The 24,821-nt window shown below is 65.0% G+C and overlaps 2 protein-coding genes across 7 annotated transcripts in view; both read right to left on the bottom strand.

The window, feature by feature from the left end:
• The window catches only part of PBXIP1 (PBX homeobox interacting protein 1), a 19,417-nt gene extending 18,992 nt beyond the window's left edge, over positions 1-425 (bottom strand). The window contains exon 1 of the mRNA XM_034792771.1: positions 422-425. Within this exon, the coding sequence (XP_034648662.1) occupies positions 422-425 (4 nt within the window). The remainder of the gene's footprint in view (positions 1-421) is intronic.
• Positions 426-992: 567 nt separating this feature from the next.
• The window catches only part of SHC1 (SHC adaptor protein 1), a 33,976-nt gene continuing 10,147 nt past the window's right edge, over positions 993-24,821 (bottom strand). Inside the window, exons 1-14 of one of the 6 annotated variants that reach the window (XM_034792020.1) lie at positions 19,464-20,292; positions 18,468-18,532; positions 10,906-11,067; positions 7,816-7,886; positions 7,111-7,174; positions 6,301-6,420; positions 5,880-5,933; positions 5,444-5,495; positions 5,004-5,130; positions 4,630-4,801; positions 4,212-4,272; positions 3,610-3,774; positions 3,225-3,487; positions 993-2,838 (exon numbers count right to left, since the gene is read on the bottom strand). In XM_034792020.1, the coding sequence (XP_034647911.1) occupies positions 2,710-2,838; positions 3,225-3,487; positions 3,610-3,774; positions 4,212-4,272; positions 4,630-4,801; positions 5,004-5,130; positions 5,444-5,495; positions 5,880-5,933; positions 6,301-6,420; positions 7,111-7,174; positions 7,816-7,886; positions 10,906-11,067; positions 18,468-18,479 (1,452 nt within the window). In that variant the 5' untranslated portion in view covers positions 18,480-18,532; positions 19,464-20,292 and the 3' untranslated portion in view covers positions 993-2,709. Of the gene's footprint in view, positions 2,839-3,224; positions 3,488-3,609; positions 3,775-4,211; positions 4,273-4,629; positions 4,802-5,003; positions 5,131-5,443; positions 5,496-5,879; positions 5,934-6,300; positions 6,421-7,110; positions 7,175-7,815; positions 7,887-10,905; positions 12,818-18,467; positions 18,533-19,463; positions 20,293-23,397; positions 23,627-24,821 lie in introns of those variants that run through there. The other 5 variants (XM_034792019.1, XM_034792022.1, XM_034792018.1 and 2 more) reach the window with 5 other exon arrangements.

Raw genomic sequence — 24,821 nt, 5'->3', positions numbered from 1 at the left:
CTCGGGGTGCGGAGCCGCCATGGGGGGCCCGGGGCTCAGAGCCGGGGGGGCCCGGGCTGCGCCATGGCTCCGGCCCGCACTCAGGGCGGCCGCGCCGGAACCGGAAACTGGCCGGGCCCTACCACCGCGGGAGAGGGGCGGGGGGTGAACCATTCCTCACGGGGGCGGACCCCACCACTCCGTATGCGGCGGGAGGGGGACCGGGTGGGACAAACCATTCCACATGGGAAGGGGGGGCGAGCCCTACCACTCCCAGGATTAGACTATTCTACACTGGGGGGCGGGGGGTGCTGGAACAGACCACTGCAGGCTTCTGGGTTCCACTCCCCGCAGCTGGGCCCTCGCCAAGGGGGCCCCAGGGTTGGAGCCCCTCCCCTGAGCCCCCCACCCTGGGAGCTGATCCCCTCGCTGGGGCCCCTACCCATGGGGCACCCCCAAGTCGGGCCCTGCCCAGGGGGGCGCGAGGGAGCCAGGAGCTGAGCTCCCCGTTCTGCCCCCCCACTCCTGCCCCCAGGAGCCAGGGCTGGGCCAGGTGCTCCGGGCCCCAGCTCTCTGGGGCTGTCCAGCCCCTCCAGGCCGGCCTGGCGTGAGCTGCCCTCGGGGTGGTGGCTGAGCCCTGGCCCAGATCTGAACGGCCATGGCCGGGGGGCAGCTGGCCGCAGGGCTGGGGGGCCGCTCTGCTGCCCTCCCGCTGCTGGGATGTTACCTCCTTTGCAGCCGCCAAGTGCAGCAGGAGGTGCCCGCCGGGGAGAGCTCGGGCAGGGGAGGCTGAGCAGGGGCAGTTACTGGCCATGTAAAGCTGAGGGTCTAAGAGCCTAGGAGAGGGGCCGCTGGGGCCCAAGGGGCAAAGCATCAGCCCGCTGGCTCAGAGACCCCTCAGCCAAGCACACGCCCCGTGTACCCTGGAGGAGCAGCTGCTGGACACGGATGCAGCATGCACCTTCCTGCACGGACCCCTCCCCTCCTGTCAGGCGAGGAGCCACTCACAGCCATGCATTAAAGAAATACTAACTTTAATAATAACCATCCGATTCCTTTGGTATAATCAAGACCTGGTAACAAATCAAACCCATATAAAGGAGAAAGAGAGAAGGGGGAGGGGAGAAAGCAAAACCCTCCCCCCTCTGAGCCCAGGCTGACTCCTCTGGGGGGAGCAGGAGGCCTGAGGGGAGGGTTACACTTTGGCTTCAGAGTATTACAATGTGCATGCAACAGTGGGATCCCCACAGTCCGTGCAGACCCAGTGGCGGGCAGGCTTCATGCCCTGCAGGGAGAGGGCTCGCCTGCCACTGCAGCAGAGCCCGGAAAGCTGCTCCCGGCGGACACTGCTTAGCGCGGGCTGGGGAGAAGGAGCAGAGCTCAGGCCAGCTGTCCTGTCCCCCTGGGACCTCAGCAGCCCACTTGTCCCCTGAGGTGGGGAGTTCTGGTTCCCCCCCTTCCGGCTGCAATCTTGTTGGGTGCTACGTGCTTCCTTTGGCTGCGTGGTTGGCCCAGACCGAGCTGGAGTACAGGGAACTGGCTGTGACATACCCTGCCGAAGGGGCAGAAGGGCGTAGTGTACAGCACTGCTCCCCTCCAAGGGCAGGGGGGCCAAGGGGCTCTTGCCCTCCTATGGAGAACCCCATTTGCCCCATCTCATTTCCATCCATGCCCCCCCCGGACACAGGCTGGGAGTTGCCTTCCAGGATGAGGAGTGGGACTGTGAGCAGCCTGCTGCAGAAGGGGCCACCTGAGCTCTGTTTCCAGCCAGCAGGACGCTGGGGCGGGACCAGGCCTGGCTGTGGCCTCTGGGAGCCTTGTGTGAGGACAGGGGCTGTGCTCCCAGGGTGGGCGGACTGCTCTCCCCAGCCCGCCCCAGGGCCAACTGCTTTGCATAAGTATCTGGGACCTGTGGAGGGTCAAGGCACAGAGTTAATACGTAAAGTGATCGGGTACATTCGGTGTGCGGCCGGCCCAGCCTTGTGCTTCGCAGAGCAGAGGGCCGGGTTCACCTGGGGAGGGCAGGGGGCCTCCACTCCCGCCCTCTGGGGAAAATCTCCCTTGTTCTCGCTCTGTGCAGCAGGAGCCATGGTGCTGCTCTGTGGTGCGGGTGGCTCTCCCAAAGGGGTCACGCAGGTGGTGCCACCCATGGGTGCTGGCCCCTAGGGATTGCAGGGGAATGCCAGATGAGAATCCAGCCCTTCCCTGCTGGGGTGAGCTGCCTCTAGGGGAGGGCGAGGGCCAGGAGCGCTCCGCAACCTCCAGACAGGCAGGTCTCTGAGCCAGTAAGATTGACCCTCACCTTCCTCACAGAGGCTCGGCGGTCAGGGCAGGCTCCCTCCCACCTGCCCTGCCCGAGGGGGGTATGAACACGGGGCGAGGGCGAGTGTGTGTGGTTGCAATTGGCCTTCGGAGCAGTGCACACAGCCACCCAGGCTGGAGTTTGGTGCTAGCAGAGGTGGAGCTGTGGCTGGTGCAGCTCCCTGGATGCAGAAACAGGCCCCCGCCCTCTGCCCAGTCCCGGCTCCCCCGGCCTCCTCCACCTCTGCTCTGTCTCCGGAGGGGCTGGTGTGAGCCCAGAGAGTCTGAGCTCATGGCGGAGAGACGAGGAGCCCCAGGGCCTCCTGGGGAAGCAGCGGCTGAAACAGTCCAAGAGCCCTGCTGGCAGAGAGGGGATGAGCAGGCCAGGGTGGGCAGGGCCTGGGGGGCTCCCCTGAGGCCACCCATGCCTCACAGTCTCCTCTCCACGGGCTGCTGCAGGCACAGCTCGCTGCCCGCCGAGATGATGGGCAGGTGATTGTCCATGTGGTAGCTGATCAGGTGACTGACGCTCTCAAAGCGATGATCCTTCGTCCGCACCTGCAGGGGCCAGAAACGGGGCTCAGGGGATGGCCAGGTAGTGGGTGGAACCAGGAGGCACATGCGCCCTCTTGTGACCAAATGAGACATGGCAGCACAAACCTCGCAGAGAGAAGCTAGTGTCCTGTTCCCTTGCAGGACCCGGCTGAGGCATCTCCGGGAGGGAGGGGTGGCCGTACCCACCTCTGGGGGGGCAACTAAGGGCCCATGGGGCTGAAAGGGAGCCAAGGCTGCAGCTGGGCAGGGCTCCTGTCAATCGTTCTCACACACAAGGACCCAGGAGCCCATGGGGGGCAGCCCAGCCGGCACCCCAGCTCTTCCCTCGAGTGCCAAGCCTGTAGGACTGGGGAAGGGAGCCCCCCGCCGTGGCCCCAGGGCTGACTCACCACTCCCTCGGGGTCGACCAGCAGCAGGTGCTTGGGCTGCCCGCCCTGCAGCCCGGTCAGCACGTACTGGCCCGGTGTGGTGGTGCTCTCCCGCACCAGGAAGTCCCCGTTCACCTTCAGCAGCTTCTCCGCCTCCTTGCGGCTCATCTTCCCGTGGTACCAGGGCTCCCGCCGCAGCTGCTCCTCCATGGAGGCCAGGAGCTGGGCCGGCGGCAGCCCCACCGGCACCGTGGGCGGGACACGCAGGGCGTCCTCGAAGGGCTCTGCGGGGGGAGAGGAGCAGGGGTTGGATGGACACAGAGCCCACACCCACGCCACGCAGAGCCAGTTAATGCCAGCCCAGAGCTGGGGCAGATGCCAGCAGGACGGGCCAACCCCCACTCACTCATGTCGAAGAGATCTCGCTGGGCACTGCCGTTGGCCGTGCCTGGGATGCTGGCGGCAGAGGCCTGGCGCGACCTGTCCAGGTTCTGCACGTTGACGTAGGACGGGTCGTCAAACAGATCGGTGCGGAGGGCTGGGCCGGCGCCGGGGGCGTATTTATCCCTTCCTGCATGGAGGGGAGCTGCAGTTAGCAGGGCTTGCCAGCCCGAGAGCCAGACCTCCCCCGCCACCTCAGCTACAGGGTCCAACACCCCCCTGCTGGGCCTTGGGTTACCCCAGGGACTGCCGGCAGAGACCCCAGCTGGGGGCAGCCCCGCACTCTGCTGGGATCCCTTGATTTGCTCCATGTGATCCTGGCAAGCCCAAAGATGATGCAGAACCGGCCCCAGGGACATGAAAGCCCTGGGGCATTCGGCTTCCGGCCTTGGCACACACAGGGGATGCTCAGAGATTAGCCTGTCCCACTGCGGAGGGCAGCGGGGAGGCAATGCTAGAGCTGGCACTGCCGTGCGGGGCAGTGAGATGTCCGAGCCATGCCGTGCCAGGCGGACCCCCAGCAGGTGGGCAAGGGAGCCTGTGGCACAGCTGTGTGTGGTCCGGTACCTTGGGCAGGAGGGTGCTGCTTCCGGGGGTCGTGTTCTGCGCTGGACATCTGGCCCACAGGCTGCAGGAGGAAGAGACAGGCAGTGAGTAGCCAAGGCTCAGACTGCTCCCTTCTCCTCCCCGTGCCCGCAGCGCCCAGCCCCATGGCCTCCAGCCTGACCATCTGCCGACTGGCAACAGGCAGTGCCCCCTGTGCATGGACGTACCCTGCCAGGTCTCACCCTGGGGTCTGACCAAGCAAGGGGGACTCATTGGCCAGTGCCCCAGGCCCGCAGCTTCCCCTCTTTCCGGCCGCACCTGGGGATGGCAGCTCCCCCCGAGCTGGCACCAAGGGACCCGCCTGGCACGGCCCTGGGAATGGGTGCAGTGGGACGAGCTGGTGGGAGCGACACCCTCGCCCCCCACGAGCAGTGCTTACCAGCGTTGCCCCCAGGTGATTGGGCGCCTGTGCCACGCTGGCGCCATCACGCAGCCGCATGTCCACCACGCCCCCGAGGGGTGGCTCTTTGCCGGGGAAGTCGTTGTAGTACTGGTGGTCCGATGGCTCTTCCTCCTCCTCGTCCCAGGCCGAGCCGTCGAACCCAGCCATCCTAGGGGGATGGAGCACTAGGTGAGCGGCAACGCGCCCCAGCTCTGCCGCGCTCCCCCCGCAGGCTCAGAACCCGGCGCCTCACCAAGGGCACTGGTGTTCCTTGTCTCAGGCCCGGCAGCCCCTGGACTGGACCCGCCAGCCGGCCAGGGGCCCGCTCACCCAGCAGCACGCCTCTGAGGGGCTGCTGCCCCCCCCCATACCTGTCATGGGGAGTTACGAGCTTTGGGGGGTTTTTCAAGTACTGCTTGAAGCGCAGCTCGAAGGCCTGCCCAATGGTGCTGATCACGTCCTGCGCCAGGCCCTCGGGGCACTCCAGGATATGGCAGGCTGGAGGGGGAAGAAAGGCAGGGCTCAGAGCGAGGGACCCCGCACACACACACACACACACACACACCGGGCACTGCCAGGCTTTCGTTACACCCACCCCTGGCAGCAGGGCCCCAGCAAAGCAACTGTTGCTGCAGGCCCAGAGCCAGTCAGGGGGTCTCTGCGAGCGCAGCCTGGGGAGTGCAGAGGGGTGGCCAACCCAGCTCTCGTGGCCTGGGCTGGCTGGGGGGCATCGCGGGGCCGAGGCAGGCATCCAGCAACGGTGGGGTTAATGGCTGCGCCAGCCGGCCAGGAGATGGCACAAGTCACTCACCTCTCTGATTGACGGGGTCTTTGGCAACGTAGGCAACGTACTCTGCAGTGTCCTGTGGGGGAGATGCAGGGGGTGAGGTGGCGGCAGCACCAGAGCTGGGGGCGGGGACACACCACCCCTACCCGTCGCCCACAGCCTAGTGCTCAGCACACCGATGGCAGTCCCAGTGTGAGGATGAGAGGCCAGGGGGATGTCCCAGGACCCCAGCCCGGCCCTGCTTTGCTAGCCAGCCCTGTTGGCGCGGCTCACCCCTGCTGGGGCAGTAAGGGGGGTGCCGGCCAGATGCAAGGGCTTGGGTCAGAACGGCACCACGAGTGGGCCAGCTGTGAGGGAGAGTCCCCCTCCCCCCTGAGGGAGCCCTGGGCAGAGGTGGGATGGAGCCCAGCCATCAAGGGAACCTGGACACGGAGCAAAGACCCCCCAGCTGCTCACTCACCGGGTCCCCCCCTGAGGCGAAGGAGATGGACTGCATGTGATGGTTGGCGATGATCTGTGGGGAAGGGAGAGCCGTTGGTTAGACACAGCACCCGGCTGCTCTTCCCAGCCAGGGATGCCTGTGGGGGGGAGGTACCCCCAGGGATGTGGGGTCTCCACTTGGCCTTTGGACGCCCCCCCAGAGCTGGCAGCCATGGACCTGCCCTGCACAGTGCCCGTATTGTGGCGTCATGGGCCTGGGTCGAACCAGTGACCTTCTGCAGGGGCCCAGCACACGGGGTGCGAGGGGCAGGCCTGGCCTGCGTCCCCAGGTAGACAGGGAGCGGAGCTGCGGACGGGGTAGGCAGGGGCGGGACCCCCACTCTGGTGGCTCCCCAGCCAGAGCAGGCGGGGAGGGTGCTCTGGGCCCCGGTGAGTCTCACCTGTTTGCAGTCGGACGCCATGAGGTTGAGGCTGCTGGTGGAGATGGTGAGGGTGATGGGCATGCCGGCAAATTTGAGGTTGCTCTTGCCCAGGATGGAGTTCAGTGAGCGGCCGCAGGGCTGCGGAAGCAAAGGACCGTCCGCTAGGGGGCTGGGGCCGAGACCCTGGGCTCAGTCACACCAGCTCCCTCGCAGCCCAGCCCCCGTGCAGGCCCCACCGCCCCAGAAAGGCAGCAGCCCAGCCCCTGCAGCCTGGCTTAGTACTCGATCTCCCCCCACCTCACATCCATTAACCAGCAGCAGGGCGCCCCGTGCACTGAGCGGGGGAGGGCCTCGCTCCTCCATTAGCGCCAGACAGGGCCGCTATCGATCAGCCCCCCGCAGCGGGGGGCCTATCCCAGCCCAGCCGCGGCTGCCATCCCACTGCCAGGGGCAGCCACAGGGGCTGGAGCCTCCTGCTCCAATCGATGAGGGGGGAGCACGGGCACCCTCCCTTCCCCCTCTGCAAACACAAGGGCTTCTCAGCCCCCAGTGTACCCCCCGAAGCCTCCTGCCAGACACCAGCACTGCCTGATTCCTAGAACCTGGGGTCAAATCCCAGCTCTGACCCAGCTGAGCGGGGGCTGGTCCTTCCTGCCTCCCTGGGGCGAGTGGGTGAGAGCATAAGTGTGTGCGAGACGAAGGAGCCGAGTCCTGGCCCTTTGCCTCTGCACCCCCACCCCTGGCCGCAGGGAGTCAGCGTCAGGACTGCCCAGACTCTGGGCTCCTGCTCCAACCGCCAGAGTGCACTGCCTTTCGGCCTGGCCTTACCTTCCTCCTCCGGACGGCTCCTTTGGCACCGGGCACTGCCTCGCACACCAGGCTGATCGCCTCCCTGCGGGGACCACAGGGCAAAGTCAGGGCAGCCCCGGGGAGCAGCCAGGCCCCAGTCACTTCCCCCGATTAGCTCCCCGCAGAATCCCTTCCCTCAGGGCCCGGTGACACACACACCCGAGTGCTGGGAGGGCAGGCACAGATGGGGTGAGCGAAGCTACAAGGAGACGGGCCCCTAGCCCAAGACCTGGAAGCGGCTCTGCAAGGGGGATCGGCCCTGCCCCCCAAAGAGGCTGCAGTCGTTCATACACACGAGCCTTGTGCAAAGGGGCCAAGGGGCGTGGGCTGGGTGCAGAAAGGGGGAGGGGCTGGGAAGGGACTCCCATCCTGAGAGTCCCCAAACTGTCCTCTCCAGGCCGGCCCAGCAGGGCGCAGCCGGGGGGAGGGACGCGGGCAGGGCCCAGCCGGGGGAGCCAGCACCGGTGGGGGGCAGGGGGCACCATGGGACGTACTCTGGGCCCAGAGTGGCCTGGCTGCCTGATGGGCTCCCGCCCTGCTCCCCCGAGCTCAGCTCAGCCGCAGGGCACTGGGTCAGAACCCACCCTCCGGGCCTGTGGGCATCAGCGCAGGGGTACGTGCGGGTGCACCTCCCAGCGTGAGGCCTCTCTGCCCACAGCCAGCGTCCGAGCGCCTGCGGCTCACCTGGTGACCTGAGTCCTGGTGTTGAAATCCAGCGCCCGCATGGACTGCAGAACTTCCACGCAGCCCATGTACTGAGAGAGAGTGAGAGCGCATCAGACGGCAGCCCAATGGCACAGCCCAGCCCCTCCCGCCAGCCCCAGTGCTGCAATGCTGGCAGGCCCCTGCACAGCTCAGCACTCAGAGCCTCCCCCAGCCCCACCCCAGCCCCCAAACTCCGTAGGGTGAGCTGCAGGGGTGGAACAGGGGCACTGGCTGGCCTCATCGAGGGCCATGCACGGCTCCCCGCGACCCCCCGTGGGCTCACATGGGGAAGTTGGGAGCTACAGCGCTAAAGAACCCTCCCTGGGTTTCTCTAGGGGAGGGTCTGGGCTGGTGCCTGGCTCTGGGGCACCATCCCTGAGATGCCAACACCCCCCAGGCATCCCCTGGGGGATTTCACCACACAGATCTCAGCAAAACTGTGGTGCCAAACCCACTCCTGCTGCAGCTCAGACACTGCACGTGCTCAGCTCCCAGCCCCCAGCCCAGGCATCGCAGGGAGTTCGTAGGAGGAACCCAGCATCCCTTTTAGGGGTCAGTAACCGACCCTCTCTGCTCCCACGACCCAGCCCCTCTGGACTCCCAGGGCTGGAGGAGTCAGGACACCCAGGGGCTCGGGGGATTGGGAAGGTGTGTGCGGGGAGATGCTAGATGATTAAAAGGGCACAATTCCAAAGCCCCATTCCCAGGATGGTTTTGGGAGCCCGCTTGTGCCCCTTGGCTTGGTAGAGCCCTGAGCCCTGCCTCTCTTGGCTCATGCCAGCTGGGTAAGCACTGGCCCTGCGGGCGTTTGCTCCCTGCCCCTGGCTGGGCTAGGCACTCATGCCAGACACAGTAACTTGCACATCTGCTTACCAAGAACAAAGCTTCTCCATTCAGTGCCCCCCGTTTGTGGCCTTGAAGCTGGGGGGGGAGGGGGGCTTCTCAGAAGAGTTAAATCCAGCCTTCCCTGTCTCTTCCTATGCTGTGGGGATGGGGGCGCAGGGCTCTGAGGGGACCCCAGCAAGGGACTCTGAGCAGGGCCCCCTGCGAGCCTCTGCAGGCTGGAAACGGGGCTGTTTAATACTGGCTCAGGTCACAAGTGAAACGAGTTGGCTGGTCTCAGCCTGGTGCTCCGTGTGCATGTCCTGCCCCAAATGCATTGCACACACTCTAGACAGACACACCCAGGCTGTGAGCTGCGTCAGCAGAGCTTGCGGGGAGCAGGGGGCTGCCCGGAAGAGCTGGGTGTGGGAAGCCAAGCCCCCTTCCCCGGTCCTGCCCCAGCCCCCAAGGCAGCACTCGGTAGCAGGCACCAGGGTGGCCAGCCAAGCTGAAAAGCATGAGGCAAACAGGAAAAGGCCAGCCCAGCTGGTACGCAGGGGGAAGTGCCCCACCACGCCCATGGCTCTGCAGTTTGAGCTCACACCATGGAGGGAGACGGCCGGGAGCACCCAGCACCACGGCTGAGGGCGTCTCTCGGAGCAGAGAGCTGGGGTACTGTGCTCTAGGCACATGCGAGTCTGGCTCGGTGCTGCCCTCTGCCGCATGGCACCAGTGCTGCGGTGCCAGTGTGGGAGGCTGACCAGCATGTCCTGGGGGCTGTCCCTAGGGCCCCGTGCAGGGTTTACGCAGCACCCATGGATTGGGTCCAGGTATGACCCCTCCTCATCAGTTATTGGGAGTGGACCACATCCACCCTGACTGAATTGGCCTTGCCAACACTGGTTCTCCCGTCTCTTCAGGTGCCAGTATATTTATGCCTGGATCTGTAATTTTCACTCCATGCATCTGAAGAATTGTTTTTTAACCCACGAAAGCTTCTGCCCAAATAAAACTGTTAGTCTTTAAGGTGCCACCGGACTCCTCCTTGTGTGGGTATAGCTGGACATGCCCCATTCAAGGCACGTGGGGATAAAGGGTGGTCCAGCAGATGGCGCAGCCCAGAGACTTTGATCCCAACATGCAGTGCTCCACCTCCGAGCAAGTGGCCAGGCAGCAAAGAATGCTGGGAGCTGAAGTCTCCCCAAGCAGCTCCAACGAAGCCCCCCATTGCCAAACCAAACGTCCGTGGGACGGAGGGCAGGGGTCCCTGCATGGAGTGACTGGGGGTGCTGGGCACCGCGGGAGGGACCCCCAGCTGGGAGCGGGTCTGGCGGGCTGCGCTGGGTCACAGGCAGGGGGAAGGCTCCTGGCCACCTGCATCTGCTCGGCAAGTCCTCCGTGCCCGACAGGCTCCTGGCCCAGCGCACGAGGCTGCCTCAGGACACGGGCACCAGGGCTACTCAAGAGGCCAGTGCCAATGCAAGCAAGGGAGCCTGGCAACACTTCTCCATGGAGCAGCTGTGTGCTGGAGAGCTGCCTTGGGCTGACTGCCTCCTACAATGCCCGTCTGCGGGCATCTGCCTGGCAGACTCGGAAGGCACGCTGATCCCGGCTGCCCCCACCCCGCCTGCCACACCACTCCACTCGCAGCAGCCGCCGGCCCAGGGGCTTAGAGACAACAGTGTGCCCCCGGTGCCACCTGCGGCCCTCCGGAGGGGCAGCCAGTGTGGCTGAGGTGCATGAAAGGTGAAGAAAACCCCACTGGGCACACAAAGGAAGCAGCTGTTTCCCGAGCAGCTCCCCTCCCGGCCCGCAGAGGAGGGCCCCCCCGGCAAGCAGGGGTTTGGAGATCTCAGGTGAAGGGCTGAGGCCCTGGACTCCCCAAGCAGCGGCACTGCAGAGCCACGCAGGGCCGGGCACTTGCGGGCCGCCCCCTCCATGCAGGCAATGATAGCGCCCCAGGGGTCAGAGACACGCCCTAACTGGCCCTCCCGTTGTCTCCCCCAAGCCCCATCCTGCTCCCTGGCCGCCCGGCATGGGCCCCCCAAGATCCGATCCTGGAGGGCAGTGTACAAAGGGGAAAGTGCCATCTGTGCTGGATTGGCAGGGCGAGCTCCCCACACACTGCCCTGCCCAGGGGCCTCTCTGCTGGGGCGGCTCCGGCAGCTGGGCCCCTCCAGCCCCTCCCCGTCCGCGCCCTGCTCCCGGCCCCTCCCCCACCCCGCCAGGGCGCCCCGCTGCACTCACCCTCACGAGGTAGGAGACGCCGGGGCCCATGACCTTGTCGTCGGGGTGCAGCCAGCCGCGGGTGGGCTTATTGACGAAGCTGCCGTGGCGGGTCCATTCGTCGCCCCCCAGCTGGCCGCCTTCCACCCGCGTCTTCTTCCCGCAGCTCAGCTTGTTCATATCCTGGGGACAGACAGCGACAGGCCCCGCTGAATCGGGGCCGGGGGCACCCGGCTCCCCGAGGCTCCCCGCCTCCTTCATGCCGACGGCCGAGAAGCCCCGCAGGCTGAGCAGGTTGGCAGGGTAGGAGAGCTTCAGGTTGGCCATTTTGGGGAAGAAGGAGCACAGGGTGGTGGGGCTGTCCTCGGACTCCGACGAGAGCTCCCCGATGGGCAGCATGGGGCTGAGGGAGGAGGACGACAGGGAGCCGGGCAGGGACTGCGTGGCGACGAGGGACTCCACTGGGGACCCTGGGGACCCCACGCCGGCCACTGCCTCCTCCAGGGAGGAGACCGACTCGTTCCGGAGGTGGCTGTATTTACTCTTCTGCAGCAGATCCATGCTGGAGGGGCTCGGGGGGGCCAATCCGGCTCCGGAGCAGGGAGCGAGGTGGCAGCCCCCTGGAGAGGCGAGGAGCCTAGGGCAGCCAGCACCCTGCAGAGCAGGAACTGCAGAAACATGGGGCTAGGCCAGCCCCCCTCCAGCACAGCATGACCGCTGGGAGAGCCGGCCCCAGCGATCCCGGCACCGAGCCCCCAGCCAAAGGGACTCCGGGCGAGCGTCACCGGGAGCAGGCAGGAGGGAGCAGCAGCGTCTGTTCACAGTCAAAGCTCATCTCCCCGCGACACGCAGCCCCGTGTGCACCGGCGCTCCCCGGGTCCGAGGAGCCAGCAGGTTCCCACTCGTTACAGCCAGTCAATAACAAGCAGCGTGGCGAGGACAGGACAGGGAGGGACACGCCGGGGCAGCCAGCTGGACAGCAACCCCTGGCCCCTGCCCGATTCCAGCTCAGCTGCAGAGAGGAAGCAGGCGAGGCCGCTGGCTGCACCCGAGGGGGCCGTTTGCTCAGCAGCCCGGTGGGCGAGGCAGCCGGCGCCACAGGCTGAGCGGCTCCTCCACCTGTCAGGAGATCCTCACGCCGTGCTGCCCAGAGACCATTGTCCAGTCCAGCGCCCCGCACCCTGCCACGCCGCCTGCCAGCACTCCCCGGCCTGCTGCGCCAGCCCCTGCCCCCAGCCCAGCTCCCGCCGTCACCAGCTAGCAGGAAATCAAAGGCATGAATATTTAAAGTCCGGAGACAAGGCAGCCACAGAGTGTGTTCCAGCCCAGCCCGGCTGCACTCCGGGCACCAGCCTGGAGCCGACGAGGCCCCCTCTGTGGGACTGGCGGGGGTCCCGTGGGCAAGGAGAGATGCGGCTGGCGCACGTGTCCAGCCAGGGCCCCAGAGCCCCAGAGAGGAGCAGGGAGCTGGGTGCTCCGGATCCGGCCGGGCAGGGCACAGGAAGCCGGTGCGTTCAGCCGGCCTCGGCCAGAGGTTCCCCAGCTGCCGGGAGCCGGGGAGGGAGCTGCTGCAGCCGCGGCTAATTGCTGCTGCTTCCTGCGCGGAGCTGGCTCTAAGTGACTGCGGCTCCCGGGAGAGGAGAGGGGGCTGCTGCCAATCGGAAGGGCAGTGCTGACTCACAGCCTCTGCCCACAGCCTGTGGGGGGGCCTCGCTCGCTGGCTCCCTCCCGAAGGGGTGGGGTCGCAGGGAGTATCTAGAGCAGAAAATCAAGGTCACGGGCGGAGCCAGAGCAGGGGGCTCTGCCTGCTGAACACATGGGGGCAGCACAGACCGGGAGTGCCCTGTCTCTGCAGGGACCCGTGGGCCTGTGTGCCGGGCGGGGGCACCACAGCTTCCCGCGCTCAGCCCTTTCCCCCATCCGGCCCAACGCCCCCCTGGGCACCAGCAGGGCCCCCCAGCACAGAGCAATGGGCTCCCCCAGCACCCCACTCCAAACTCCCCTTTCCGTGCTGTGCCCCAGACGCTCCGCCCCCCCGCTGTGGGTGGAGAGAGCCTTCTCCTCTGCAGCGCCTGCCACCCGCAGCAGCCGTTTGCAGACCCCGCCGAATGTGCCCTTGCCCTTGCCAAACCTGCCAGTCTCTCTGAGCACCGAGCAAGCACCGAGCTTGTTTCAGCATTGCAGGTGCTGGGGGGCAGCACGCCGGGGCACGTGAGACCCTAAACCCACGTTCTCCCGCCCCTTGCACCCAGGCCCAAGCCCCAGGGAGCGGCAGCCCCCGCTCCCCACTGCGTGCTGCGTGCAGCCAGCCCTGGACATGGCGGCCCTGGGCTGAGGCCAGAGGCCTCCGGGGCAGACTCGGGTCAGAGTTTGTACTTACTGAGACGCAAGAGGGATACAATCAGCAACTTGCAAATTGGCAGCTCCCCACTGGGCCACAGACCCGTGTCTGGAGAACACGGCACTCTCTAGCCCAGCATACCCAGGCGAGGTGGGCAGTCCTCACTAGTGTTCAGAGTTAACGCCCAATTTAGGCCACCCCACTCAAAGCTATTGTTTCAGGCTCCCTGCAGACTCAGGACAACACCTCTGCCTCGGGTCCATGCGAAACCCGTTGGCTGCTCTGCAGCCAGAAGGGCTGGAAACACAAGGGTTGGACTCCGTAGCAAACTGTGCTGGGCACCAAAGACCCTGGCTCCAGCACTGGACCCAACACCCCTTCCGACCGCTCTGGCTCTGAATGGAGGCTGAGAGGCCGGAGCTGAGCCCCGCAGGGCAGAACAGGTATTCCTGGGCGCTGCCGCCCCTCGAAGGAGAAGCATGAGTAAAACACTCCTAGAGCCAGACACATCGCAGAGGAGGTTCCAGCTCCGAATCACGGAGCAGCATCACCTCGCCATGGCCACCACCCCCACCCAGGTGTCAGCGCTTCCCAGCCGCTGTGCGAGCCCTGGCAGGCAGCCACGAGCAGCGAGGGAAATGGAAGTCTGGCCAAGGCTGGAAATAGCCTCCCGAGCGGAGTGCGAAGCATCGCAAAGGGGCTGCTGCTAACTATAGCAGGGAGGTTCAGCTGGCCTCCAGGAGCCACCAGCACCATAGGGGAGAGTCCCCTGTGTGCACCCCCCAGGGAGATCCCTGAGCTTGCCCCCATTCCCACCCCAGGGAGATCCCTGTGCACCATGCACCCCCACCCCAGGGAGAACCCTGTGCACACACACCTCCCAGCAGGATTCACCAGTGCTCACCACAGCCTCTCGCACCAGGGAATGACCATTCCAGGGGTCCCTGCACAGTCCCCGGACAGAGCAGAGCTCACCCTGGCGTGGGGCCTAGCAGCTCTGCACAGCCACTTGAAAGAAATGCAGGAAGCCTGGGGCCAGGAAGCAGAGACTCACCTACCCGGCCTTTCCCTGAGCCGAGCCCTAGCCAGGCTGCATGCTCTTGGCAGGCAATGGGGGGGGCTTGCGCCCCCCAGAGGCCAGACAGCTGCACACTGCCCTCTGCTGGAAGGGGCAAACAGCCAGCCCATGGAAATGGAGTCAAAGGTCACCAAGCATTTTCCAGGAGAGTCCAGGCGTCCCAGGCAAACTTCAACGCCCCCTCCCCCAGCGAGTGCCCGGCCTCTCGGCTCCAGCCCTGCACCAAAGCGCTGTGCCCTACCTGCCTATCACGCTTTGGGATGGGGGGCTGGAGCCGTGCCCTGCCACTCTGCCAGCGGCACCAAGACCAGCCCCAGCAGCAGCGGGAGGGGGGCAGAGCTCTCCAGTGCCTGAACCCCCCCGCTCTGCGTCTTTTCCACTCCCCCTTGAGCCAAGGGTCTGTTCCTGCCCGCCCCACCTCCCTGGAGCAGCTCCCTACAGCGCAGGGGCCAGGATCATAGCCGCTGGAGTCGCACACAGGAAGCAGCTGCCCTTGGGAGCAGGGAGTGAGGGGCAAAGGGAGCAGCTCAGGGCTTGGCCTTAACTCCTTCACTCCCAGACTGGGCCCAGCCCCGGAGCACAGGGGTGGGGGAGCAGGCAGGGGCAGTGAGGGCTTGGTGTGGGGCTCTACCAACCGATCCCAAATGAGACCTGATCCTCTAACTCACTCCCGATCTGCAGGTTCCCCTGCTAGCCCAGCCAGACTCCCCCCTCAGTCCCGACCAGCAGCCCCTGCTAGCCCAGCCCTGGGCTCCCTCGCACAACTCTGCTGGTGCCCCTCACTACTGCCCCATGTTCCCCCTGCTAGAACAGTCCTTGGTTTCCCAGACATGGAACACAGGTTACATGGACTGCAGAGATTTAGCAAGAACATCAAAGTTGGACTAGGATGGGACTGGACAACTCACGTCACACGTGTCTTGGGCCATGCGGAGCCACCCCCAGCGGGCACGGACGCTCCTTGGTCCCCAGAGTCCCTTTTGCACAAGTCAGCCCCTCGGCAGAGACAAGCAGTCAAGCTGGGGCTCCACCAGGATCTGCCCCAACACTGCCCGGCTCCCCCCAGCACAACCCCCGACGGACAGCTGGGTAAACCACTCCCAGTCACCCGCTGCCCACTCAGGCAACAGCGGGGAAACCGGGTTAAAACACACCCTGGCTGCGTCTGGTCTGGCGGCCCCAGGAGCCCTGTCCCAGTCATGTGCCCCCCGCCCCGTAGGGCCGCCCGCCAGGCAGGACCAGCCAGGCTCTCCCATCTCTGCAACCCGGGATGGGGCACTGTTAGGTTCAAAGTTGCTGCAGGTGTAGCTCCCCAGGACTTCAACGGATCACATAACGGCTACGGCATCCACCTCCCCAGGGCCTGCTGGTGGCTCTGCGCCTCCCAATGGGGCACCCCACCCCTCTGGTGTAGTCCCCTGGGATGGAGAGCACATGACAGGGGACTCCACTAGCTAAACCTACGGCACTGCCTGTATGCGGGCCAGCAAGGCCTTCGTGCCTGGGAGCGACAGGGCCGGCTGCAGGCAGGTCTGGGAAGTAGCCCGGGCTAGCCCATGCCAGAAGGGGAGACTGCAGCCCGTGTGTGGCAGAGCCATTAGCGCGGTTTAACTGCAGCACAGCAGCGGGTGGGGGAGCTGAAGAGGGCAGGGAGCCCATAGCTAAGAGGGGTTAAGACCTGAATGCTGCAGGGAGGTGGAGGAGGCAGAGCCCTGGGATGGTGCAGGGACAAGGCCTGGGGGATGGGGAGCCAGGGCCTTGGAGAGCCAGACCCAGATCCCTTGAGACTGGGAAAGCAGGTGGGCCAGGAGCCTGGGCTAGAGACACATGGTCTGACCCGTGGCCACACGAGGCCTAACTCTTCTTCAGCCGCCTGTGCACAGGGAGACCCTCCCCGCCAGGCCCAGCCTTCCCAGGGAGCCATGGTATGTGCAGGCGGCAGCCTGGGGCCAGGAGAGGAGAAGCCGGCCCCAGGGCTCTGTGGGCCCAAGGCCTGTGCTTTCCAGCCACCCTGCTGCGCTCCTGGCAAAGGCCAGACAGCAGGGCCCATGCAGCGCTGCCCCAGCCAGGCATCGTGGGGCAGGGACTCAGACGGGGAAAGAGTGCGGCCCAGCTGCTGGGCACGGTATGTGCTCTCTGGCTGTGGGACTCCAGCAGAATCCAGCCCCTTCCACAGCAGCTGCTCCGTCCCAGGGCTGAGCGCGCTGGCTCCAGCCCTACAGGATCCCATTTCCGGAGAGCTGGTGGGGAAACCAAACCCTGCAGACAGCCCTCCCCTACAGCCAGTGAGCAGCACGAGAGACTCCTCCAGCCCTGCCAGATGCTCCGAGGAGCAGAGCTCACAGGGCCGGGGGCCCTCGGGGCCGTGCTGGAAGCCTCCCAACTCCTTCTCGGGGGCGGCCGCACACAGCGGCTCTGCCTGAGCCTCCGCTGCAGGGTCCGGCGCCCGACGCCCTCCCAGGAAACGCGAACTCGGGAGCTGAGACAGCTTGGGAGCCGGACAGAGAGAGTCTGTGCGAGTTCAGGAGACGCTGAACCAAGTCACACCTCCTGGGCCCTTCCTGTGACAAAGTGGGGGATTTTCTTGTTTGTTTTCTTGTTTTCGGTGGGGTTTCAATGGTTTGCATGCGGAGGGGGTAGGACTCGGTTTCCCTGGGTGTTACTGGTTTAACGAGGTGAGGGGAGAGGGAGTTCATTGGGACACAGGACCGGAGAGGGAACGTGGGACCCCAGCCGATGGCCTGGAGGATGGAGACCCCAGCGACTGGTGACCTGACGACCCAGCTCAGGAATCGCAGCCCGTTCTGGCCAGTGGGCGGACAATGGGCTGCAGAGTGAGGACCCAGTGACCTGACCAGCTGGTTCCAGCCAGAGGACAGAAGTGAGGAGAGGAGGCCCCGGTTTACGACCCTGTTTCCCTGGAGAGAAGACAATGGACAGAGACGGGACTTGGGGCTGGAGAGCTCAGATGCCCAGCTGGGAGCAGGGGGGCTCTGGGCTGGAGAGGGGGAGCAGGCAGAGCCCACTTGGAAGCAGAGAGACTGGGATGTGCTGGGCTGAGGGAGGCCAGGCCTGAGGCCCTGAGAGTTTCCTGTGCTGGGTTCAAGGCTCAATAAATCCTCCTGTTTTATGCTGACTGAGAGTCACTCCGGTCTAGAGAACCTTCGGGGGTGGAGGCCCTGGGGGTCCAGAGGGAGGGGACTCCCTGAGGGGGCCCACGGCAGAGACAGACGTGCTAAGGCTCAGAGAGGTGCGGCTGCAGGAGGTGGAGGGGCCTGACCCCGAGAGAGAGTGGACTCCCGAGAAGAGCTGTCGCACTGAAAGGGGCACCCCCCACGGACCGCACGGGGCCAAGAGTGGGCATGATCTGTGAGTCTGTGACACCACCCCGCCCTCGCTGACAGGCCCAGAGACACGGCTACTGGTGGGGAAGCCATTTGTTCTCGCCCAGAGCTGACACACGGTCTCTTGGATGGGACAGGACCCCCGGCTCAAGGGCAGGGGCGCCTTGCAGAGCCTGCGTTCCTCCCACTGCACTCTTTGGGCCAAACAAGCATGACACGACGTGCTCAGCTCCAGGATCGTGTGGCAGGGGGCAGGGATTTTGTTCCACGCGCTGGGTTCGGCGCTTACGCCGCCCTCCCAAAGGCCCGGCCTGCTGCTCTGGAGATCCCCCGACAGGCTGTGGACGTGCGGCTCAGGAAATGCACCAGAGAAGGGAGACGGGCAGATGTTCGGCGAGGTTCGGCCAGTGGCAGGTCCTTTCCCAAGCGGCACAGCAGAGGCACTGGTGACACCACTACCAGATCCCACGGGGTGACAGTATGTGTCCCAGATCCCACGCGCACGCCAGCCCTCTCTCCCTCTTGCACACGCAGGCTCCCTGCAACTCTCTGCGACAGCAGGAGCCATGCGTCCAATGGCTCTTCACCACCAAGGGGGACAGAAAATTGTGGGACCCCCCAGGAGTCACATTCATGGCCCCCTTTGGGGTCATGACCCCGCAGTGGGCACAGCCGCTCAGTGAGAAACACACCAGAGCCCAGAGAGAAGGCGCAGGAGAGGCCAGCGGGGACCAGCAGGTCCGAGCGAGAGAAGGAAAGTCTGGTCCATCACCAAAGCCGCCTACCCACCACCACAGGCCCCGAGAGCCGCTGGCCTTACCACATACTCCATCTGCGCCGCACACGGGGAGCAGAGCTGCAGAGCCCTTCTGCGTGGAGTCCAACCTGCGGTTCAGCGACAAACAGGGAGTTAGCCGGCCTGGCCCAGCCCTCGAGGAGGCTGCCGTGCACTCAGCACTGATGGGACGAAGTGAATCACTCGCCGGGGCTCTTGAAGACACCCCACCATCGGAGCAGCCTCTTCCCCCGCTGACTCACTGCTGGCTCCGTCCAAGCTAGGCCTGCCCCAGGAGGTCACTGTGAGCCGGGGAGGAGACGGCATCTGGCCGCTGGGGATCGTACAGGGGAGCCCCTGGCACTGGCTCCGCGTTTGGATCCCTGCTTGCCTGACACACCGGGCTTGGGAGGCCGCCTGGCACCCGCTTCCCCTGAGGAGGCCTAGCAGACAAGTGCGGGAAGTTTGGGGTCTCAGCCAAGGTGAGCCTGGCTCGATCTGCCAAGAGATGCCGGGGCCTGGAGCAGCCGGGGTGCAGTGGGGAGGTGAAGGGACGCCTGGGAACGCTGCTTGCCACACACACATCCAGCCAGCCCACGGGAATCTCCCTTAGAGGAGCAGCAAACCCAGTGAGCCCATATCCTTGTGCAGCAGCCCAAGGGGCTCCAGACCAGAGCAAACCAGCCCAGGGGCCTGCCCGCCTCCAGACAGAACCTTCTGTGACACCGCAGCCAGTGGGCCAGACCGACGCGCCCTGCAAAGAGGGGCTGGGCTCTCATCCCCACGGCCAGGGAAGCCAAAAGCCTACGCCAGCACCCCCAGCCAGGAAGGGAGCAAAGCAGAGGGGGCCCGTGGCCGGGGCCCAGTGAACACCCAGGGCTGCCCAGCACCATGGGGTCTCCCCAAGTGTCAAGGGTGAGTGAGCCGCCCAGGCTGCTGTTGGAACTGCCCAGGACACTGTGCAGCTTTGCTGGGTTAGTGCCCCCCCAGGGGGGGCCCACAGCACCATACAGAGCCCGTGGGGGAGGACGGTGCACTCACCTTCCGAGGACACCGCCCCTGCGGGCCCAGCCACTCCTCCGCCTGGGGAAGCAGCATTCGCAGCCCAGCCGTTGCCTGACTCCTGCCCAGAGCAGCACCCAGAAGAGGGTAGGGGGGGTAGGAGGGAGGCCAGGGAAGGGGAGGAGGTTCCAGGCCCAGGGAGAGCATGGCAAGGGCAGTGGGCACAGAAATGCCCTACTCAGCTCCCAGGCCCTCCCCTCCTCCCTTTGGCCCAGGAAACCGCCCTCCAAACACAGCAGGGAAACAAACCCAATTTACTTCCTGGTAGCTACTGGGCCCTTCTCTGGGGCCTGCAATCCCAGCGCCACCGGCGCTAACCTGATCAGCCCAGGCGGCAGGGAGATAAGGGGCATGTTGGCCAGAATGGGCAGGGCGTGGCAGCATGCCCAAGCCAGTTACTGACGGCCAAGGGAACTACCAACCAAGTCATGCAGTGCAAAGGCCCAGATGGGGGAGGGCGGGCTGGGAGCAGGCAGCAGGTACAAGGGGGGTGCTCCCTCCATGCTGGGCTAAACACACACACGCTTGCTGGGGTGGGATGGGGATGGAGGGAGGGCGGCGCATGCTTAGCTGGCAGGCTGGGCCTGGCTTGCCCTGGCCAGAGGCTCTATCCCAGTCCCTAGTGACGCCTGCTTAATGCATCTGGCACCCGGAGGCATCAAGACAACAGGTTTAGTGGGAAACAAGATGCAGCTTCACTGGTATTGACGTTATGGCCCTTCAGAGGGGCTGTCAGAGCCTCGTGGGACCGGGCGTGGCCAGAAACACACACCCCCTGGGCACGGCCAGACACACACACACACACACACACACCCCGGTGCGGCCAGAAACACACACTGGGGCTGGGCGCAGCCAGAGACACACCCCTCCCCCCACCAGGACCGGGCGTGGCCAGACACACATACACACACCCCGGGGCTGTGTGTGGCCAGAGAGAGAGAGACACACACACACCCCCCGGGGTTGGGTGCGGCCAGAAACAACCCTCCCTCCCCCTGCCAGGACCGGGCGTGGCCAGACACACATACACACACCCCGGGGCTGTGTGTGGCCAGAGAGAGAGAGACACACACACACACACCCCCCGGGGCTGGGCGCGGCCAGAAACACACACACACACACACACAGGGCCGGGCGCAACCAGAGACGGAGCCAAGGAGGGAAGGGGACTCTCCTGCTGCACAGGCAGTGACGGATGACAGATGCAGGGACCGGCCCAGGCACACAGGGGCAGACAAGGGCCATAGTGGGAACTGAACCCAGGTCTCCTGAGTCGTAGGCCAGGGCCTGACCCCCGAGCCCAGCTGGCCCGTAGCTTTCCAGGGCCCTGTGGCAGGGGCCAGCACACCCAGCCCGTCCCGTCACCCGGAGACATACAGCTGACGGACAGCACGGCCCTTGGGCTGCGGCCTGGGCCCAACAGAGAGCAGCCACAACTATCTATCTGGGCCCTTCCCAGGGGACCGTCTGCAGTGGAGACGGCCCCATGGTCTCTGGAGAAAGGCCAGAGAAGGGACACCCCTCCCGTTCCTCAGCGCAGACCCCCGGGGGGCATCACAGCGCCACGGACAGGCCAGCTGGGAGTAGATGTCACTTGCCCTTTGACCCCGTGTCCAAGGGTAACAGCCCATTAGCATGAGCCATGCAAGAAGTTCACAGCTAGCTGAGCGGGGGGGGGTACTGGGGGGGGGATGCTCGGCTCCGCTCCAGGGCACCCCAGGACCCAGTTAAAGGAGTGGGACTCCCACGCCAAGGCGAGCCGTCACACAAAGCACCCGGGGAAACGGCCCAGAGAAAGGGGCGATGGCGGCACAGCCACTACCAGGGTGGGACATGGGAGCCCACAAGATACCCCAGAAGTGCTGGAACAAAGCAATGCCCAGGCAGCCCCCAGGGGCTCTCCGACCAGCCCAGCCAAAGGCCCCCCCTCCCCTTCCCCAGGCTACAAGAGCTACAGGCAGAGGAGGGTAAACCCCAACCAATCAGAGCTGGCAGCATAAAGTCAGGGACTGCTAGTGCCACCACCCCTCCCCCAAACACCGTGTCTGGCTCCCCGCCCCCAGCTGCCCCCCCGGAGCTGGGCTGAGCCCAATCCCAGACGCGGGGCATGCAGGGCGGGCACCAGGCAGCAGTTTGGCCAGAGGCTGGTGTGGTCTCTCCTCTCAGCCTTCTAGACAGGAAACTCTGGGTCGCCTGAGCATCCACCACGGTGTGGGCGCTGGGGCAACCCCAGCATGCAGCCCTGGGCACACACAGTGCCAAGCCATTTTGGGGACCTGGAAAGCCGAGCGCCTCCTACGAGGCAGGAGAAATCCGCTTTCAAAGCCTGCGTCCTCGAGGTTATTTCAGTCCCTTTCTTCTGCTCACAATGGCAGAGACAGCGAAAGAGTTCTTCCCATCCGGGGCTGGATCCAGGCTACCCCTTCCCACCCACGTCCTCCCTGCGAGCCAGAGGATTAGCACACTGGACATGGAGCCTGAGGCTCACATCCCTTCTACCAAGCTATGAGCCCCAGCTGGGCCCACCCGGCGTTCAGCCTGCTGGGGCCATGACGATTCACAGCACAGGAGCTCAGTTCCTATCAGCTGTTCCCTGGGTGGGAGCGGGGCTGCCTGGGCCTGAGCACGCAGGTTGGCTGGGCAGCTGCCATGCAGCGTGGCGAGGGCAGGGGAGTCATGCCAGCAGCAGGCTCAACTAGTGGCTGGTAGGGCCCTGTGACTAGAGAGGCCCAGATTATATCCCTGGCCCGCAGGGGAAGAGTTCAGACATAAATAAATAAACAGCCATTAGGGCCTAGGCAGCCAGCAATAAGTCACGTGGCAGAGCCGCCAGGCACAACACGGGCAAGGCAGCGAAACCTCAGCAGCTTTGCCAGCAGAGCCCAGTGCCATTAAAGTGACGCTCACCCCATGTCACTTCAGGGAACACTCCAAGCTACCCACACAGCAGCAACCAGGGGGACCCCAAGCCGGGACAGAGCACGGCCGGGCTCAGGTTGGAGGCTGCAGTGCACTGGAGGGGGAGCCGAGATGAGCAGAGATGCAGGAGGGAGCGTTGGGCTTTTGGAGAATTCCTGCTCACTGCAGCTTCTGATGCCAAGACCTCGGGGAGGTTCTTAAAATATATCCGGGGAGAGACTCTGCGAGGCTGGGACACAAAGGCAGCAATGTAGGTGTTAATCCAAGGCCCTAGCAACAGAACCAGTGACTACTCCTACCCGCCCGCACTCCCGCTGCACACTGTAATTTACCAACATCAGCTACAAAACCCAAAGTTCAAACAACGCTCACATTCTGTCAGCAAACCACAAGAGGCAGGAAATTCGCAGACCAGGTGAGAACCCAGGCTGCGTTTATGCAACACGGCTGGGCTCGGTGGTGAGAGAACGCTGCACTTGCAGCCTGAACTTGGCATTTCTGCACTGGTTCAGTTGCCTCTCGGAGGGGAGAGACCAGCCTGTGAAATATACACCCAGCAAGCGACAGCCCAGCAGTCTATGCCCTTTGTTCACAATCGCGTCTATCACTGCAGGAGGAGTCCATCATTCTCTTTTGGTGCACAAGGACCTAGTGCCCAAAGGGCCCTGGGCAACAGATGAGCCAGAGCCGGCAGGCCAGACGTGACTCCCAAACCCTCCGCCCTACACAGGAGACAAACATTCCATTCCACACAACTGCCCCGCCCACGGGGTCAGCAGCTGCAAGCCCCCCCCCCAGTCAAATTCCTCCTGCCCTGCCCCGTCATGGCGTTAGAACGCACAGCCACTGCTTGGGCAACCCCTTGGAGCCCCTTTGGGATCACGGGCTCTCAAGCATGCTTCATTTGCTCATATAACACTGGCCAACTCTGCACAAGGAACGGTTTCAAGCTAGCGCTGCGCAGGGACCGGTGTGATCCGCCTGGCGTAGCTACCTGCAGTGCTCGGCTTTACAAAGCACCAGTGCCCAGTCCCCAGGGCCACGAACCTCCCCAAGCCACTGCTGAGACCTTCCCAAACAGCTCCCAAACTCCGTCAAAGCTCTGCAGCTGAGCGTAACCTGTCTGCTCCTCCCAGGGCCAGGTGTTGAGCGGAGGGATTTACCGCCCGGACACGTTACCCTATGCCCCGAGAGCAAACTACAGCTACTCGGTCTGCCAGCCCAAGCAGGGAGACACAGCCTCACAGGCTGGGCCGAGGAGAGGCTGCCGGGAAACAACAGGAAATGAAGAAACACCAGGAATGTTTCCAAGGGGGGTGGGGGGAAGGTGAAATCACAGCTGGACAAAGGTTACCAGGGATGTAAACACCAAGCATGGCCCTCAGCCCCCACTTCCTGTGGGAAGGGGGCGTCTGGTGGGGGGCAGCCAAAGGAAGCCACACTAGAGGCACAGTCACAGCTTCCCGTGCTTTGGCTCCACTGCACCCAGGCTGGGACTAGAGAGCAATCCCGCCCTGCGACCCACATGGGGAAAGGAGCAACTTGCCCCCACACCCCGTCCCAAGTGGAACCCGGGTACTACTGACAGGAGCATTGACATCATGCTCCTCACTCACAGCCTGTACCCACACCTCCTGGTCACGGAGCCAGCCGGGCTGCCCTGGCAATCACCCCACAGGGATGGAGGCTAAAAGCGAGGTGTCCTGCTGGGGCCCAACCAGCCCTGGTCTGAGGCACTGGGAACCTGGCCCCATCCCATCCTGCCAGTAGCCCTCGCTTACTCACCATCTATTCTGCGACACACAGGTGAAAGTACAAGCACCCAGAGGCTCCCTGCCATTGGCAGGTAACCACCCAGCTCAGGGTGCCCCACAGGGACGTCTCATGGCCCCCCTAGACATTAACTGTCGAGCAAGGAGCGAAAGGCTCCCGGGGACCCAGTGCAGGCGCAGCGATAGTAACTGGCCTACGGCTGGCACCATCTACACCCATGAATGCAGCCGCACCCCGGCCGCGGGGATGATGGAGAACAGGCAGAGAGGGGCGCTGGAGTGGGCAAAGAGCGAGCAAGGGGCTGCCAAGGGGGGAAGGGGAGCCTGGGGGCCAGGCCATGAGAGGAGGGGCACGAGTGGGGGAGACGCAGGCAGGATTCTGGGGGGCACCAGAGCCAAGGAGTTTGTTGCACCCGGGGAGTCTGAACCCCAGGGACCAGTGGGCAAAGGGGGAGTCGTGGGGAGGCGATCAGGAGCAGGCCTGGTACAGGATGGGGGGGATTGGGCCCAGGGCAGGACTGGGTGGGGCCCCCCAGGCCTGGGGGGGCAGGAGGGACCAGGCTGGGGGTTGGGGGGGATGGGGACCCGGGGCAGGATCGGGGGGGGGGGGGGGGGGGGGGCCGGGCGGGGGGGGGGGGGGGGGGGC

Source organism: Trachemys scripta, chromosome 16, assembly GCF_013100865.1.
Source record: "Trachemys scripta elegans isolate TJP31775 chromosome 16, CAS_Tse_1.0, whole genome shotgun sequence".
NCBI lineage: Eukaryota > Metazoa > Chordata > Testudines > Emydidae > Trachemys > Trachemys scripta.
Note: the sequence above shows the minus strand (reverse complement) of the source record. Positions and strands in the feature narration are given on the sequence as shown.